At 38.5% G+C, this 18,155-nt stretch overlaps 1 protein-coding gene across 19 annotated transcripts in view; it reads left to right on the forward strand.

The window, feature by feature from the left end:
- The window catches only part of macf1a (microtubule actin crosslinking factor 1a), a 545,346-nt gene that overhangs the window by 326,363 nt on the left and 200,828 nt on the right, over positions 1-18,155 (forward strand). For all 19 annotated transcript variants that reach the window (XM_059654271.1, XM_059654278.1, XM_059654275.1 and 16 more), the window contains 9 exons: positions 76-214; positions 3,452-3,645; positions 4,503-4,665; positions 5,804-5,887; positions 5,994-6,101; positions 6,203-6,301; positions 7,246-7,398; positions 10,845-10,933; positions 13,557-13,692. In XM_059654271.1, the coding sequence (XP_059510254.1) occupies positions 76-214; positions 3,452-3,645; positions 4,503-4,665; positions 5,804-5,887; positions 5,994-6,101; positions 6,203-6,301; positions 7,246-7,398; positions 10,845-10,933; positions 13,557-13,692 (1,165 nt within the window). The remainder of the gene's footprint in view (positions 1-75; positions 215-3,451; positions 3,646-4,502; positions 4,666-5,803; positions 5,888-5,993; positions 6,102-6,202; positions 6,302-7,245; positions 7,399-10,844; positions 10,934-13,556; positions 13,693-18,155) is intronic.

Below are 18,155 nucleotides of genomic sequence, written 5' to 3' on the forward strand. Positions count from 1 at the left end.
TGTAAAATAACCTGAAACTGGAAAGTGATTTTTTTAAAAATTTGAGCAAATAACTTTTTTTTTCCTTTTTTTTAGGCTGAAAACCGTGGATATTATGTTGAAAAGCAGTCAAGGAGCTGAGCTGCTTGTAAAAATGTATGAAATGAAGCTGAGTGAGGAAGATGTGGTACCAGTAGACAAGGAGGCTATTGAAAGACACAGAACCTTACTACAGGTCAGAGAGTTCTCAGTAATCGGCACAGCTAATTTTTGAACAAGTGATGAAATCTTGAATACTTAACAAGTAATGGGTGACAACAGCAACAACTTAAATTTTAAATAACATCTTTAACATAGGAAAACATCCCAGTGCACTTCAGAAGTTAATCAGACAAAATTTGACCCTGAGGGAAATAGGTATAGAAGGGCAGAAGTAAAGTTGACCAATGAGACAGGTTTTCAGAAGAATCTTAGAGGAAGAAGGAGACAGTGTTGAATGAGGGATTTCCAGAGGTAGGGACAAGGCCTGCTGAAGGATCAACAGTTAGTGGTGGATAAAAAGAGGCAATTGAATTAGATATCAAAGTTGGTGGAATGTAGATGTCTTAAGTGTTTTTAGGCTAGAAGGGGTTACATAAATACAGAAGGACACAAGCACAGCAGAGTCTTATCAGATTTTTGAAATTGGTGTGGGTCCACAATGCACTGCCTGGAAGTGTGGTTGAGGTAGGCTGAAGTTGTACATTCAAGAGGATGTTAGGTGATTGTTTAAATAACAGGATTACAGGAGAGAAAGATCAGGAGAATGAAATGAGCATGATGACTCAGCCAGGAATCTAGCTCAGATGTGATGGGCTGAATGTTCTCAATAGTCCTGTGATTTTGAATAAACAATCGTGATGAGTCTAGAAGACTTGATTGTGTTAAGGACACATGCAATATAATACTTTGGTTGGGGTGACGTTTTAAAGATGGACAATGTAGGAGGTTATTCGGAAGTATTGAGTTAATTGGTTAACATAAGCATGGTTGTGTGTGTTAGCAACTGACGTATTGTGACAGGATCATAAACTGGCCCTGTTACGAATTAGACATTCTTCTGTGATGTCAATTCAGAAACTTGCCTTCGGGTTCCAATTAAAATGTCATTTTAGAGGGTTGACATTGATTGTCCACAGTAAATTGGAAAAAGTTTATAACCTGTACAGCAATAGATGTGTAGGAAGAGTTTAAAATAATTCACCATGATACAGAATTTATTCCTCTAACGACAAAAGCTGTGCTAGCAAAAATATGTAATTCATTGTCAACTGTAGAGATAAGGACAACATGAACCTAAAAGAAAATTTAATACAAGAATGCAAACAAAACAGGACACACCCTAGTGACTGGAAGAGGAACAGACAAGGATGACAAACAAGCTAAGAATAGAATGTAAAAGGAATGTCAAAGGAAATCTGCAAGGGATATCAGCGCCACCTCAAAAACATCTTTATTATTACATGAAAAAAACATGAATGATTAAGAGCAATTTAGAAAAGTAAAGTTGGTTGTATATCTGAAAGTGTGAAACATGTTCTAATGCATCATTATTTACAACACAGGAGTAGTGTCTTCTGTCCCTTGGAGTCATCTGCGCCATTCAATATGATGATCATTCAACTTGGTACCCTGCTTCTGCTTTATCCCAATCCATTTGCTCTCGTTAGCCCTGAGGACTATATTTAACTCTTCCTTGAAAACATTCAATGTTTTGGCCACAATTGCTACTCTGCTCCATCAAAAATCTCCTGGAATCTGTAATTGGAAGCAAGTACATCACTGTTCTCATACTGTTGATCCTTCAGCAGACCTTGTCCCTATCTCTGGAAATCCCTCGTTCAACGCTGTCTCCTTCTTCCTCTAAGATTCTTCTGAAAACCTGTCTCACTGGCCAACTTTACGTACTGCAATGTGCTATTCATTGATTAGTAGGAAAGCTTATAACCTCATCTTGGAATTGGCCTCTGCTGCATCCTTCTCCATGACATTGTAGGTCAACATTAACCCTGTATCCAGTTAGAATTGCTGATTGGCTAGCCTCAAGACTCCAGGTTTTTTTTGTCCCCCACCTTGAAAGTAAATGCATGATCGAAAGCTGAACTGTTCATTTCCTGATATTCTGAATCCTTCCGGGACTCTTGGAGACTGAGTCTCCACTGTTAATGCAGAAGCATTGTTGCCAATGTAAATGCTTTGTTTTATTGGGAACGGCAGTCTAAGACTCACCACAAACTGAGACTATTAGAATGGATGTCAAACTTCAGAACAGATCACTTGACCCCTTCCTTGAATATAATGGTCTCATAAACCTCGTAATTATAATGGGCGGAGCAATGGAGAAGACGCATTGAAGGAGCATAGTATAGTGCCACCATGTCAAGGCCTGCAAATAAGTTCAGAAGGATGCAAAGGAATTGTTAATTATTGTCATGAAGAATTTTATGTATTATTTTTAAAAAGGAAAATGTTCATGCTGTGTTGGGGATAAACCTAACTAGAGGTTATCAAGCATTGAAGCTGCAGGAATTGGAGACATAGTGGTGATGGCACTAGACTAAAATCTAGAGATCCAGGCTAATGTTCTGGACCCAGGATCAAAATTTCACCATGACAGTCTGGTAGAGCTTAAATTCCATGAATAAATCTGAAATCCTAAAGCTAGATTCAATAATTCCTAACACAAAGCTATCATTGTAATGGGGGAAAAAAAATTATTCAGGGATGGAAAAATGGCACCATTACGTCATCTGATGTACATGTGGCTTCAGTCCTGTAACAATTTGGTTGAATCTTAACTGGTCTCCGAAGTAGCCCCTCAAGCCACACAGTTCAAGAGCAATTAGAAATCAGCAATCAATGCCCACCTTGCCAGTGGAGGACACTTGCTGTGTAATGAAGTACGAAAAAGAATTGGGAAGTGACGTTATGTCCACTGAGTTTGGGTAGTGAAGGCAAGTTTCAAATAGGCCAGTGGTTGGAGAGAACAGAGGAACCAAGTGTTGGTTTCATGGAGTGGGAAAGTGATGATATTAAATCAGATATGAGGGAGATGAACCATTTACTGTATATTCTTGCATGTGGACCTGAAAGGTAAATTTGAATGGTCAACAGTTTGATGGGTATGCTCCAGGAGCTTGAGATATGGTCTCAAGGACGAGTTTAAAAACATGCTAATGGTTGCTTTTGATTCTGGTGTTAGTTTGAGGATTTTCAGTATGAACATATCGTCCAAGTGTTTTAGCACAATATGTCACTTTTATATCAGACTATCTCTTCATTTCAAAGTATTAGGCCTAATATCAGTTAATAGCTGCCGAGTACAAACGTTACACCTGTACTCGTAAACCAAGCTGAAAATAATTTATTTTGAACTTCTCCTGAACTTGAATTTTGTCATGCAAGTAAATAATGTAAACTTTGTTACTTGCAGCAATGGCTTCATGATGTGAATGATAAACAAGATGTGTTTTCCTCTTTGGATGAGGAAATGCAGCAAGCGAATGCTGTTGGTGAACATCTCTTCCAGCTACACAATGAACGCAACTTGGATTTGGAACGATATCAAGAAAAGGCAGTGCAGCTGAAGGATCGGTGGCGAAATATCCGTTCACAGATTGAAACCAGGTTAGCTGTCCTTTAATACCTGCAAGAACTGCAGATACTGGAATCAAAGATAAGTGTGGAGCTAGAGGAACATAGCAGGTCGGGCAGCATCAGAGGAACAGGAAAGTTGACATTTTGGGTCGGGAGCCATCTTCAGAAAATCTTCCACAATCCTTCTACAAATCCACTAGTCTAGTCTTCTCTGCAGGCTTTTTATTGCTGCTTTTCTAGTCTTGCACTGAGACAGACTTCAAGCAAACATCTTCATTTAATCCCATCTTTGACATCATCTACATTAAAATTAGTTTTTTTTTTTGAAAGGTCCACATTGAAACCGTAAATTATATTTTGCAACTCACTTTGCTTGCATTATTTTCTGATGAATGTCGATGTTATATTAGAAGCTCTGGTCTTTCACATCAATTTCTCAATAATTTAAACAAAAGCATTCAAAAAAAATGAAGATTAACTCATTGTATTTGTCATTTTAGTTTAACGATCAAACAGGGAAGAAGGTTTCTGTCATAACATCTAATCTGACAGCTAATTGGTGGTACCGTGTTCTTAGCCAACCTGAATTTACGCTACTTCACAACCCCAACACCAATGTCTCAACTACCTTCTGCAATCCTAATAATATATGATAGTGACATGTAAAACATCTCTCCATTTTTATTCTTTCGGTTTCTTGTTTACCTAATACTAATTTGATGCCATTAAGCTAAAGTTCTGAATGATACATTAGTTGTTCACTCAACCTTTGGATACTGCCTGTGGACAAAAATTAGTTGTGGTCTAGAATGAAACCCTAGTCAGAGGAGTTGACCATAACTTTATGTTCCACCACTTCATTTTATCCTGTTCCCTGCATTATACAGAGAATCTGAATTGGAAAGCATTGAAGTGTTATTAGAGAATTACAGAGGCTGCCATCAGTCACTGATAGATTGGATTGAAGAAACAAGTGCACAGCAAGAGAAAATGGAACCAGGCAAAGCTGAAGATAGCAAGATCCTGTCACAGCAACTTAATCAACAAATGGTAAGCAAAGCCATATCCACTATAATGCACCATTCTTCATCAAGAATACAACTCTATTGCCTTGAATAGTTTATTCTTCCTTACACTAGAAAGATCCAGGTAGTTATTCAGTTCAATGGGAAAACCACAGCATAATTGTTCTCCTTGAAGCCAGCTCCACAAAACCTTCAAACAAAACTTCTGCAACATCAATTAGCACAGCCTCCAGCCTATAAAAGGATATCCTAATAGCATTTCCACATCCAGGTTCTGCTTTAAGTCTCAAAAGACAGTTCCAAACGAGTACATTTCAAGGGCATTCTAAAGCTTTCTGTGAAGCAATGATATTGATGCTTGGGTGGAGCTTGCTACTGATACTTCAAAATCATGAAACCTGTCCATCAAACCACATTATGCTCTTGAGTTCAGATGCCTTGATTCACATGTTGCTGACTAGGCCAACATTTATTTCACATCCATGATTGCCTTCAAGAAGGTGGTAGTCAGCTGCCTTCTCGAACCACTAGTTCTTCCAGGTGTAGTTACAGCCAAAGTGCTGTAAGTGACAGTGAAGGCAATATTAGTTCTAGTCAGCATGTTTTGTGGTTTATATGGGCACTTGCAAGTGATGATCATCCCAGGTGCGTTAACTGATGAGGTAGAGAAGAAAATCAACAGAAATAATGCTGCCTTCCATATTCAACTACCTCATGGAACCCTCTGCCCTATATGCCCAAAAGTCTACATGTTAAGAATGTTTGTTCAGTTTTATGAAGCCTATAGCAGAAATTTGTGATCATGAGTAGATATGGTCTTTAGCCGGAGAGACAGCTGTAACCAAGGACTTCTTTTTTTTAAAAAGAAAAAGTCCACTTCAAAAAATGTCATTTCCATGAGTAAAAACATCATCCAAATGTCTTGTCTCCCCTCCTGCATCTTGCTCCATGTTATCTAACATCTGTCTTTTTTTGGTCTATTTTGCTTTCATTCATATCTTGATGGTCCATAAGTTTGAACTACAATTATGCAACATATTCCTAAAAATGAAGAATGATACACCAGTTATGAAAAAAATTACATACAACTCGGAAAACTTGCTCTTAATCCCACTATTTCATACCATGAAATATGCAGATTCAAATTATTTATTTTCATTCAGGCATTGGTTGCTGAGATTGAAAAGAATCAAACTAAATTAGATGAATGCCAAAATCTGTCCAAACAGTACTCTGTTTCTGTAAAGGTAAGTTTATAATGCTATTGGAGTTAAATTCATTAATGAGATTCCTTTGTTTTTGGTGAATTCAGTGAAACATAATTTCATAAACACTCTCTCACTTTATCTCTAGGATTATGAATTGCAGCTAATGACTTACAGAGCATTTGTTGAATCCCATCAAAAACCAACTGCCAAACGCCGGAGAATGCACTCCTCATCAGATGCCATAACCCAAGAGGTGGGAAAAGATGACTAAATTAGAATAATTCTTAATGCCAATTTTTGTTGTAAATAAAATAGCAGTGGAGTTTTTTGATGTTCTGTTTACCTTTTCTGCAGTTCATGGACCTTCGAACCCAGTACACAGCATTGGTTACACTTACAACGCAACATGTTAAGTACATCAGTGATTCTTTAAGGCGCCTGGAGGAAGAGGAAGTAAGTGGACAAAAAGAATAGGGACAGTGTTACAGGCTTTATATATGAACCCATGAATCAAGATCTGGAATGAGCCATTTGGCAGTTTGGACCAATACCCCATTTTGATTGTGGCTGATTTGTTTATGACCTGAGGCCTACTTTGCTGTATGTCCCCTGTAGTTTCTAACTTCTAATGTGACTAATTTACAATCACTTCTCATTGTCAATAAATGTTGGCCTTGCCAGTGCTGCCCACATGCTATGAAAAAAATTATTTAAGAACCTGAGGAGTTAGCAGTGTAAATATTGAGAGGATGTTTCTCCTTGCGGGAAAGAATAGAATGAAGGGACACCTTTAAGGGGTCTCCCATTTAAGATGGAGATAAGGCAAAATCTTTATTTTGTTCTGGCATATTTGTCTTCCCCAGAGAACAGTGGAAGTAAGATCATTGATTATTTTTACACATCTAATTTACAGGCTCTAACTTACAGATGCAAATTTTACGTAGGCAGTCAGTGGCAACGTAATATAGAAAATTATAACCAATTTAACTTTATTTCGCTTGGAGTAGGATTAAGCATTTCTGATTTAAAAGCAAATTCAGCAGGTTTGTCAGAGAATCTGAAATGTCTACTGAGTTTTTTCTCTACAAATGCTGCGAGACCTGCTGAGTTTCTCCAGCATTTTCGTTTTAACAGCTCTGAATCGGTTCATGGAATCTCTTAAAACAACTCCAATTATGTGAATTATAAGAGGTGTAGTCTAGAAAGAAACAATTCAAACCACTATTTCTCTGCCAGTTCTTGTGAAAGAGCTGTCCTGTTAGGCCCATGCCTCAATTGTCCCTTCTAATTTTTTACATGTGTGTGTATATCCAATTCCTTTTTCAAAAGTGGTTATTGAATATGCTCCCATGATTCTTTCAGGCAGTACATATCTTCCTTTTTATTCCTGACTGCAGAAAGTTGTTGAAGAGGAGAAACATGAGCGTGTTGAAAAAATGAAGGAGCTCCTTGGCTGGGTTTTGAATACCAGTCATGAAGTAAAAAACAGGAATGCTCTACCAGAAGAGGGAGACGTGAGATCAATTGAACAGTCATTTTGTGAGCAGCAGGTATGTGAATGCAAACGTCTTTCAGAATGTAAATTAAACCAGAAAGACGCAATGCAACACTGAAAGCCTAGCACTAAATACCAAAAGTGTTCTAAATATACATGAGATTCTACAGCATCAGCAAAAGAGAGATTAACGTTTCAAGTGTAGATCTTCCCATCAGAACTAAGGTTATGGCCTGACTTGTACCCTCTTTGCCAGCCTGTAAACATCGGGGAAGAAGGCTCTGGAAAATCAAAATCCTCCCTTGGTTTATTTCACGGTATGCCTAGAGGCGCTATGCGTGGAACTGTACTCACTTATTTTTAAATTGTCTCTATTTGCATGTAGACTACTGCATGCCCCTTTTTTCATTTTTGTAACTTTTTTGTGTATGAAATGCATTTTTGTATAATGTTTTAAATAGAACTAAAGGTAATTATTGTCTGTTAAGGTGTATTAACACTATTTTGTTTTGGCTGTTCTTGGTTTGTTCTAGTTCTCCAGAAGCAATTTTATTGATTTAAGGTTTTTTCTCCTTCCTTTCTGCTGGGGTAGCCAAGCCTTACACTGCAGTCGTAACCTTACAGGAGGAACAGAACCTTTGGCCCAACTCTCCCGTACCAACCAGATATCCTCAACTGATCTAGCCCTGTTTGCCAGCATTTGGTCCAAATCCCTCTAAACCTTTTCCTATTCATGGACCCATCCAGATGCCTTTTAAATGTTGTAATTGTACCTGTCTCCATTTGTCAGCTCAGTCCATACATGCTTTTATCACCCTTTTCAGTGATAAAGTTACTCTTCAGATCCTTTTTAAATCTTAACTCCTCTCTCACCTTAAACCTATGCCCCCTAGTTTTGGACTCCCCTACCCTGGGGGAAAAAGATTTTGGTTATTTGCCCTATCTATGCTTTTTGATAATTTTTATTAACAGCTATGAAATTACACCTCAGCTGCTAATGCTCCAGGGAAAATAGCCCCTGCCTATTCAGCCGCCTCTTATAGCTCAAACCCTCCAATCCTGGCAGTGTCCTCGTAAATCTTTTCTCCACCCTTCGAAGTTTAACAACTTTCCTATAGCAGGGAGGCAAGAATTGAATGCAGTATTCTAAAAGTGGCCTCACCAATGTCATGTGCAGCTGCAACACAACGTCCCAACTTGTGTAGTCACAGCACTGACAAATGAAGGCAAGCTTGCCAAATATGCCAAACGCCACTTTTGTCACCTGTTTTACCTGTGATTCCACTTTCAAGGAACTATGCACCTGCACCCCAGATCCTTTTTTGTATGGCAACACTCCCTAGGGTCCTAGCATGAAGTGTATAAGTCCTGTCCTTACTTGGCCTTACCAAACTCAATATCTCACACTTATCTAAATTAAACTCCATCTGCGTCTCCTCAGCCTGTTGGCCCAACTGCTCAAGATCCCATTCTACTCTGAGATGACCTTCACTGCCCACTACATGAGCAGTTTTCGTATCATCAGCGAAGTTACTAGCCATACCTCCTATGCCAACATCCAAATCATTTATATAAATGACCAAAAAGCAGTGGACCCAACACCAATCCTTGCAGGAGACCACTGGCCACCGGCCTGCAGTTTGAAAAACAATGCTCCATCACCACACTCAGTTTCCTACCTTTTGAGCCTCAAGCCAATATATTCAATTTGCTAGCACCACCCGAATGTCATGTGATCTAATCCCCTTGTAAGAAACTATGCAGAAATCCACGTTTGAGTTTCTGATGGTTGCTGTTGTTGCAATAGCTATTATAGAGTCAGGTCTACAGAATGGAAGCAAGCCCTTCAATGCTGACCATCTGAAATGCTTTAAATAATTAAATGAATTTGCAGAATTTAATTGCTGTTGTCATTTAGACATTTGACAATTAAGATACAGCAAGACGGAGGTAATAGCCTAGCAATGATATTGCTGGACTGCTAATTCAGAGATCCAGGTAATGTTCAGGGACCTGAGTTCAAATCCTGCCACAGCAGATTGCAGAGTTTGGGGATTTTTAAAAATAAGGTCCAGAATTAAGAGTTGAATGTTGACCATGAAACTGTTGTTGATTGGAAAAACTCATCTGGTTCACTCATGTTCTTTTCGGAAGGAAACTGCAATCCTTACCTGATCTGGCCTACCAATGACTCCAGACCCACAGCAATGTGGTTGATTCTCAACTCTGGGCAATTAGGGATCGGCAATAAATGTGCCTAGCCAACGACACCCTCATCCCATGAATGAATAAATAGATCCCGTAAGCAGTAATTTGGAGAATTAACCAGTTAACTCCCCTGCTCGCTCTTAATTTTGGTCAAAGAAATGTTGACCAGTATGATGGAAGTGCAGGTGAACTTTTTTTTCCTTTTACAAGTGTACTATTGGAATGAAGCAGGTACATATTTGAGTATGGTCTCAAGGTCTGAGTGGAGTTTGATTCCATGACTGCCTGACTTTGAAATGTGAACATTGCTGACTCAGTGCCATTATATTAGAAGGTACTAAAGATCAATTTGAGATTTTGCATGACACTTTTCCAAAAAGCAGTTGATTTCTGTTGATTTCAGAACTTCTGTATTTTTGAGCTACGAAAATTAGGAGTTAACTTTTAAAGGTATTTAACTATCGCTGTCAAATTTTGTGCAGTTATCATCTTTGGTTGAAGTTTTGAAGCAATTTTCCTGTGATTTGTTGTTTTCAGCTTGCATGTTTAATTTAGTTCCTTAGCATGCCTGTTCAAATTACAGATGTCCTCACTGATATGATAGTGAAATATTGCAGATGTTGGAAATACCCATCAGGTCAGGCAGCATCTGTGATGAGACAGTTAACAGGTTTTTGACCTTTTCTTAGAACATTGACCTGAAATGTGAATTTTGTTGCTTTCCACAGTTGCTGCCAGATCAATTGTTTCCAGTATTTTCTGTCTTTGTATTGTCAATTACCAATTGTTTTTGCTCCCAGGATTTAATATAGTCAGTGTTTTTCAGTGTTCATGCGAATCTGCATTTCCTAATTTAAATTTGAAATTGATATATTTTAAGGATTGAAAAATTATATTTTCTAATCCTTGGAAAGCTTTAAAAAAAAAACATTGCTTGTTATAAGTTGTCTACCTAAAGCCAGTGTTTCATAATTGTTGGCCAGCTACTCGCGATCTCTGTTTTCATTCGCGTCAAATTTACGTGCATCCTTTAACTATTTTTGAGAGTTGGAAAGATGGAAAGCAGAGTCATTTTGACAACTGTGTGTAACTGAATTTTGATGTATATTTATAAAGTGTATTTCCCTATGTTATTCAACATTTTCAAATAAAATCAGTTGAATGTTGTTAAAACAACTTTACTGCAGCCACACTGGTGACAACTTAGCAGTTTTTACTGGGAAATACTAGTCCAGGTGAACGTGAATTAGCAAAGTGCCAAACAAAGCTTAAAAGTATTTATTCTTGGTACAGGCAATTACAGAAGAACTCCATGCCAAGAAAGATCAAATAGCAGAAGCAATCAAAACAACACAGATCTTTCTAGCAAAACATGGGAACAGGTTAGTTTGTATCGAACTTTGTAATTGTGTTTGGATCTCAGTTGCTACCATGACAACACACTACTAAAACTGAACAGCTGGGAAAGGAAATGATCTGCTTCTCAATTATGTCCGGGTGTGGAAGCTTACATTTCATAAATTGTAATTCTTGCCAAGTTCATGCTTTGTGCAAATGTGCAGAATAATTTCTTGTGAAGGAAGTTCTATTGTATTCCTCAATCATAAGCTAATCAAAGTATCCCATGTTTACCACTTGATGTAATCAGTTAACTAGTATCTACAATACTAGAATTAGAAATCTTTGCTTAGACGGGAAAAAGTGTGGACAGATACATTTGGAAATGATTTTCATTTTGCCTTTAAATAAATTGCAATTAACAGAATTTGATATCTAACTACATAAGTGCATGTAAACATAGGCATAATTGCCAGAGAAAAATATGGGGAATAAGTCTAATATTAGTGTGCAGTAGCAGATTTGGGAGGTAATCTGCACTGTCACACCAACATCCCATTGCAGTGTTAATGTAGTTTGATTCAGATTGTTTTCCATTGGTTTGTTTCAATGGTACAAGCACAGTAGAAATATTTGAGAATTAAAGTAATATTAAATCAAAAATATACTTCTCATTGTTTTGGTTGAAGTAGGCTCAAGCTACACATCAAAATAAAACAATTCTACATTTATGTTTCAGTGCTGCTGTGTTAATGAATGCATAAACGTTACTTCCCTATATTTGTATCAAAATATCTCCTCTGGCAAGGCAAACCTTTCTTCTATGTTTCAAATGTGCAAAAAGTAACTTGCAAGTAAGCCATAAAAATTTGATAAGGGGGTAGCTAGTGGATGTGGTTTACTTGGACTTGGGTTCCAATAAGGTCCCATCTAAGAGATTAGTGTGTAAAATCAAACTTTTATAGGTTTGGGGATAGCATACTGACAAGGATTGTGACTGTTTGGCAGACAAAACGGGCAGCAGGAATAAACCGGTCGTCTTCCAAGTGCTAGCCAGTGACTCGTGGGGTACCACAAGGATCAGTACTTGTACTGTAGCTGCTCATAATATATATTGTTTAGATGAGGGAGCTAAATGTAGTATTTCCAAATTTGCAGATGACACAAAGCTGAGAGGGTAAACTGAGGCAGATGCAGAGATGCTTTAATGTAATTTGGGCAAGTTGTCAGTGAGCAAAGGCATGGCAAATGAAGTATAATGTGGATAAATGTGTGGCTATCTACTTTGGTTGCAAAATCAGACAGATTTTTTATCTGAAAGACAAAGGAAAGTGCAGTGAGACTGGTGGGACTGACTTATAAAGAGAAATTGGATCAGTTTTTAGGAGTACAATCACTGGAGTTCAGAAGAATTTGTGGGGTGGGGGTGGTTTCTCTTCAAACCATATACAGTTCTGAGAGAACTAGACAGGATAAACTGTGGAAGAAAGTTCCAGATGACCAAAGAGTCCAGAACCTGGGGTCACAGCCAAAGGATATGGGGTAGAGCATTTAGGACAAAGGTCTTGAGAAATTTCTTCATCTAGGGAGTGGTGAGTTTATGGAATTTTCTGCTTCACAAAGTGGTTGAGGCCGTAGCATTGAATATTTTCAAGAAGGGGTCAGATTTCGTTCTTAGGGCTAAAGGGTTCAAAGGGTATGGGGAGAAACTGAGAACAAGGTACTGAGTTAGATGATATTGAATGGCACAGCAGGTTTTAAAGGCCAAATGGCCCACCTCTCTTTTGTGCCTTTCTGAAAAAGGCCTCCAGGGCCAAGAACAATTTGAAAGGAAAACTTAAGTCTTACCTACATGCATACCATTGAGGCATATAATGTAAAAATTAATTGTGTATCCTAATGTCTACTTCTGACCAGCACAGATTATAGTCAAACGCTGAAGGAAACTGAAATTTAAATTCTCCAAGTTGGGAGTGGCACAGTGGTTAGCACTGCTGTCTCATAGCGCCAGGGACCTGGGTTTCGCCTTGGGTGACTGTCTGTTTAGAGTTTGCACGTTCTCCCTGTGGCTGTGTGGTTTTCCTCCAGGTGCTGAGGTTTTCTTCCACAGTCCAAAGATGTGCAGGTTAGGTGGATTGGCTGTGTTAAGTTGCCTGTAGTGTTCAGGGATTTGTAGATTGTGGGTTATAGGGGAATGGGTCTGGGTGGGATGCTCTGAGACCCAGTGTGGACTTGTTGGGCCGAAGGGCGTGTTTCCACACTCTAGGGATTCTATGATTTTATGATAAGTCATGTAGGATAATTTTTTTTTATTGAAATACCAGCAGTTGGTTCATGTTCCTTGACATAATTAAAACTACTTTTTAAAAACATAGGCAGATTTTTGTTCTCTTAGAAATTCATAATCTGCCATCTGTTAAAATGAATAGAGGGAACGTTTCAGATTAATGAGTGTACTGCTGGAAAGCACTGATCATAAAATCCACCTTAAAAGAAGAGGAGACTGGTTTAGGGTAAATGCTCACATCCCAATGATCAAATGAAATTTGACTACCCTTTTTGGAAGAATCCCATGTAGAATTTTTTTCCTCAATTAATTTGACCTCCTTTGCTCCCAATTCACAAATGCAGGCAATGTTAAATACTAACTATTGAATCTCTTTCCAGGATGTCTCTGGAAGAACAGCAACAAGTGACGTCACAGTTGAACATGCTAAAAGAAACATATGGTCACTTGTGTGAGCAATCTGCAGAGCAACTTCAGCAACTACAGGATAAACTGACTCAGGAAGTGCAGCGCAAGGTATACTTTGGGTCATAAAGATGTTCTTGAATTAATATCTCAAGTATCATTTTACTGCCTCCAATATCCAATAATTTGAGTTCATGGATCAGCATATGAAAGTCATTTAGAATGCATAAATGAACAAAAAAGCTACATTGCATGGTATGTTTTATCTGTAATAGCACGGAGTGAACTTCATTAGTCATGTATGTCCAATTACTCATAACACATTTTGCGTTTCTCAGCCAATATCTCCAACTCAACAATGCTGTCTTACAATGTGCTACTCCTTGTAGTAAATTTTGTATACCTTCCCTTAATTATGTTTTTTTCAAAGTATGTACCTGCCATGTACTTCATTTTTAGTGAAAAAACTCGGCTAGAAATTTGTCAGACTAATCATAGTTGACATTTAAAGAAATCCTATTACAAATTTGCATTCTTAACTAAGCAAACAGATAACATTGTATGATGAGTTGAAAACAAAAATAGAATTCCCATTTGTCTGGAGAAAGTACTGGAGAAATTCAACAAACCTGGAAACATTGGTGGGAAGAACCAAAAGCGACATTTCCATACCAATTTAATGCCTCTCTTAGCTCACCAAGGCTGAAAAGTGATGGGTTTCACACTGTAGAGATGTAGGAGAGTGAGTGGATCAGAAGGGCAAGATCAGGAGAAGGTTAAACAGTGAGGTAGATTCGAGATCTTGCATGATGCTGTGTAAAAGGCAAAAGAAGTGAGAACGGGTGAAGGGATGTAACATAGATCCAATGTAGGTGTTAATGGCAGAACACAAGTTGTACAGAAAGCAAAGCCAAGAAATCCAGATACTTCCCAAAACCACAGCGATAATGGGAACGGCAGATGCTGGAGAATCCGAGATAACCAAGTGTGGAGCTGGATGAACGCAGCAGGCCAAACAGCATCTTAGGAGCACAAAAGTTGATGGTTCGGGCCTAGATCCTTCATCAGAAAAGGGTCTTTTCTGATGAAGGGTCGAGGCCCAAAACGTCTGCTTTTGTGCTCCTAAGATGTTGCTTGGCCAGTTGTGTTCATCCAGCTCCACGCTTTGTAACTTCCCAAAACCACACTCGGGTTTTCCCTGTTGTCCACTTTCCACCCCACCAGCCTTAAGTTCAAAGTATTATCCGCTATTTCTGCCACCTCCAGCATGATTACTGTCACCAAACACATTTTCTCCTTCCCTCCCTTGTCAGCCCTCAAAATGTCAGTTCTCTGCATAACAACCTGATCCACTCCACTGTAACCTTCAGCATCTCAAACCCTCCCACTCCTTCCATGTGAAGCTGTAATTTTATTTATATTTATTTCAAACTAGTTCACTGTACTTATTGTTAACAATGCAGTCTTCTCTATGTTGGCGAAACCATTGCAGACCAGATGAATGCTTTGTGGAACACCTTGGCAGCCCATTTGTCCACAACAAGGCCCCATGGAACAATGAAACAATATTTGATCATTTGTTTTGGTCAGATTGGTTGGGAAATAAATATTAGCACCGTGCCAAGAGGAATCTTCTCTGCTCCTAGTCACATTGTGACGTTGTACCTGTTATATTGACACATGGAATATCAATTTAATGCTTTAATCCAAAGTAATTGACTACTAAGCATAATTTTTCAATCAGGCAATAGAGGTCCATTCTAACTAAGGAGATTACCTTACATTGCCTGAGAAACAAAAACTAAATCTTCTCAGACATCATATTCATTGTTTACTGCTTCACCAGTGCATGATTGTATTCGAGTGTGTGTTCGTATGTGTGTGTACAAATAGGAATGTTCTAATCAAGTTTTGCTGTATTACTACCACTTTTCCAAAGTTACGCTCCTAATGTCTGTTTCTAGGATATATCCATTTTACCTATATACAGTGGAGCATTGTGAAATATAGCTTGATACTAACTCTAATTGTGAGAGCACTATAAAATATGGCACAATCTATCAATATTTCAGCATTTGGAAGATCACTAGTGATAAATTGCCCATCTTAGAACATACCTTCTCTGCATCATTCAGCAAAGGAGGCAGTTGGGTGTATATATGTTTATTGCTTCACTGCAGAAAGGAACCATGTTGGAAGATGGTACAGTCTTTGCTTGCTATAAGCAGCATAGTGCGATCATTTGATCATTGTCAAGACTGAATTTCCATGACAAGTTGAGCATGATGTGTCACTCTGATTTTCCTATGAATAATTGTCAAAATAACCAGCATCCTTGCTTACAACTCAAAACTAACCCTTCTGAAATAGAAGATGGATTAAAATTTGATGCAAAAAAACCCCATAAAAGCCGCATGCTGGACCTAACAACAAGCTTACACTGTGTGTGTGACACTGCTGAAATACTCGCATTAGCTCTGTTTGCTGCTGGCAAGCCTACTGGTAAGTAAATGTTTTTGTCTTTTCTTGTTCTAAATTGGCATGTTCTCATTTTGTCATACATTTCTGTCTTAATTCAGTGTCACTATGTATTTCTGATTTAAAATATTAGATACTACCAAATTAACTATCAATATCCTGAAATTGAATCGGAACAGCCATTTAAATATAGTGCATATAAGGGCAAATCAGAGGCTACGATTCCTGCAGGGAGTAACTCCCCTCCTATCTTCTTCCCTATGAACAATCTAAAAGGCAAAGTCAGGAGTGTGATGGACTACTCCCCACATGCCTGGATGAGTGTAGCTCCAGCAACATTCAAGAAGCTTGACCTCATCTAGGATGAGGCCGCCCACTTAATTGACACACTGTCTGCCACCTTCACACTTGTTCCCTTCACCATAGAGGCAACCTAATTTTTTACTAGCACAAAATGTACTGCAGCAACTTTTCCAATTCTCCTTTGACAAAGCATTCCAAACCTGAGTCCACTGCCACCCAGAGGATAAGGGCAGCTGATACATGGGAACATATTCACCTGCAAGTTCTTCTCCAAGCAACATGTTGTCCTTACTTGGAACAATAACCACTACCATTCCTTTATTTCCACTGGTTGAAAGCCCTTCTAGTCAGTGATATGGATGCCTCTACACCCTGAGGATGACAGCATTTCAAGAAAACAGTTTACTACTACCTCCATCAGGGCAATTAGGACAGGCGATAAATTGCCTGGCCAGCAATGCCCATGTCCCAGGAACCAATAAATAAACCAAAAATAAGGAATTGTATGCATAAAACAAAGTAACATATTTCTTAAATTGTAATATGCTGTCAAATCTGTCTTTGTTTTTTAATTTTCTTAAGGTGGAGGTATTTTGTAGTTCTTCTCCAACACTCCCACATGAACAAATACAACTTCCAGTAGGTCTATTACTAATTAAGGCACTCATTTCCTTCACACAACTGCCACCAGGATGTAGCTTTGTAGCTTGTAGAATTTGAGAGAGAAGTTCCTATGCTGCTTCATAAGGGAGTAGTAGTATCAGGGTATCCATTGATATATAATGTACAAAAAGATAAAATGAAACAAAGTGAAGAAGCACCAGGATAAATACAAATGGCTTTTACTTACTCAGGAGATAGCAAGAACTGCACATGCTGGAGTCACAATCAATATAACGTGGAGCTGTTGGGACACAGGTCAGGCAGCATCAGAGGAGCTGGAAAGTTGATGTTTTGGGCAGTCCTATGAAATCTGAAACGTTGACTTTCCTGCTGCTTTGCCTGCTTGCTGTGTCCCTCCAGCTCCGCACTGTATTGACTAAATATAAATGGTACTGGACCTTGCCTGTTTACCATCAATTTTAATAGAGGGTATCAATTGCACTGAATTTAAGTACATATTACACGTGGTATTCTGGTTTACTTGGATGGCTGTCAGTTTAACATTCAAATTAAAAATGTGCAAGTACAGATGTTTGTAACTGCAATGGTTAACCATCCTAAAGAAATTAAACCTTTCCCAAAAATCATTGCTTACTTGGTGGATTTCAGTTGCCTTGAGTAACAGAGCGTTTGAAATATATTGTAAAAGTCCAGAAATGATATTTTAATATGATCTGTATTTTAGTCTAAAAATGTCACACTGCATTAAATAATCAGTTCTGTAAGTAGGAATAAAATTTGTGACCAGTTTCAGGCTTGCATAGAAAATGGGAGCAAGAATAGTTAATTTGGCCCTTCAAGTCTGCTCCACCAACATTCAATTATAATAACAGCTGATCACCCAGAATCAATAGCCTGTTCTCACTTTCCTTCCAGTCTTTTTGATCCCTTTAGCCCAGTTGTCATATCCAGTTCCTTCTTAAAGTTGTGTAATGTTTTAGCCTCGACTACTTTTGTGGTAGTGACTTCCACAGGGTCCTTACACTCAAGGTGAAAAAATTTCTCAACTCACTCTTCAATGGTTTGCTGTGTATCGTCAGTCTGAGACCCATGGTTCTGGACTTTCTTTATGATGAGCCTCCTTTGTACACCTCCCCTGATTATGGGTTTCTGAGAGATTCCTCCTTGTT

This window comes from Stegostoma tigrinum, chromosome 24 (assembly GCF_030684315.1).
Source record: "Stegostoma tigrinum isolate sSteTig4 chromosome 24, sSteTig4.hap1, whole genome shotgun sequence".
NCBI lineage: Eukaryota > Metazoa > Chordata > Chondrichthyes > Orectolobiformes > Stegostomatidae > Stegostoma > Stegostoma tigrinum.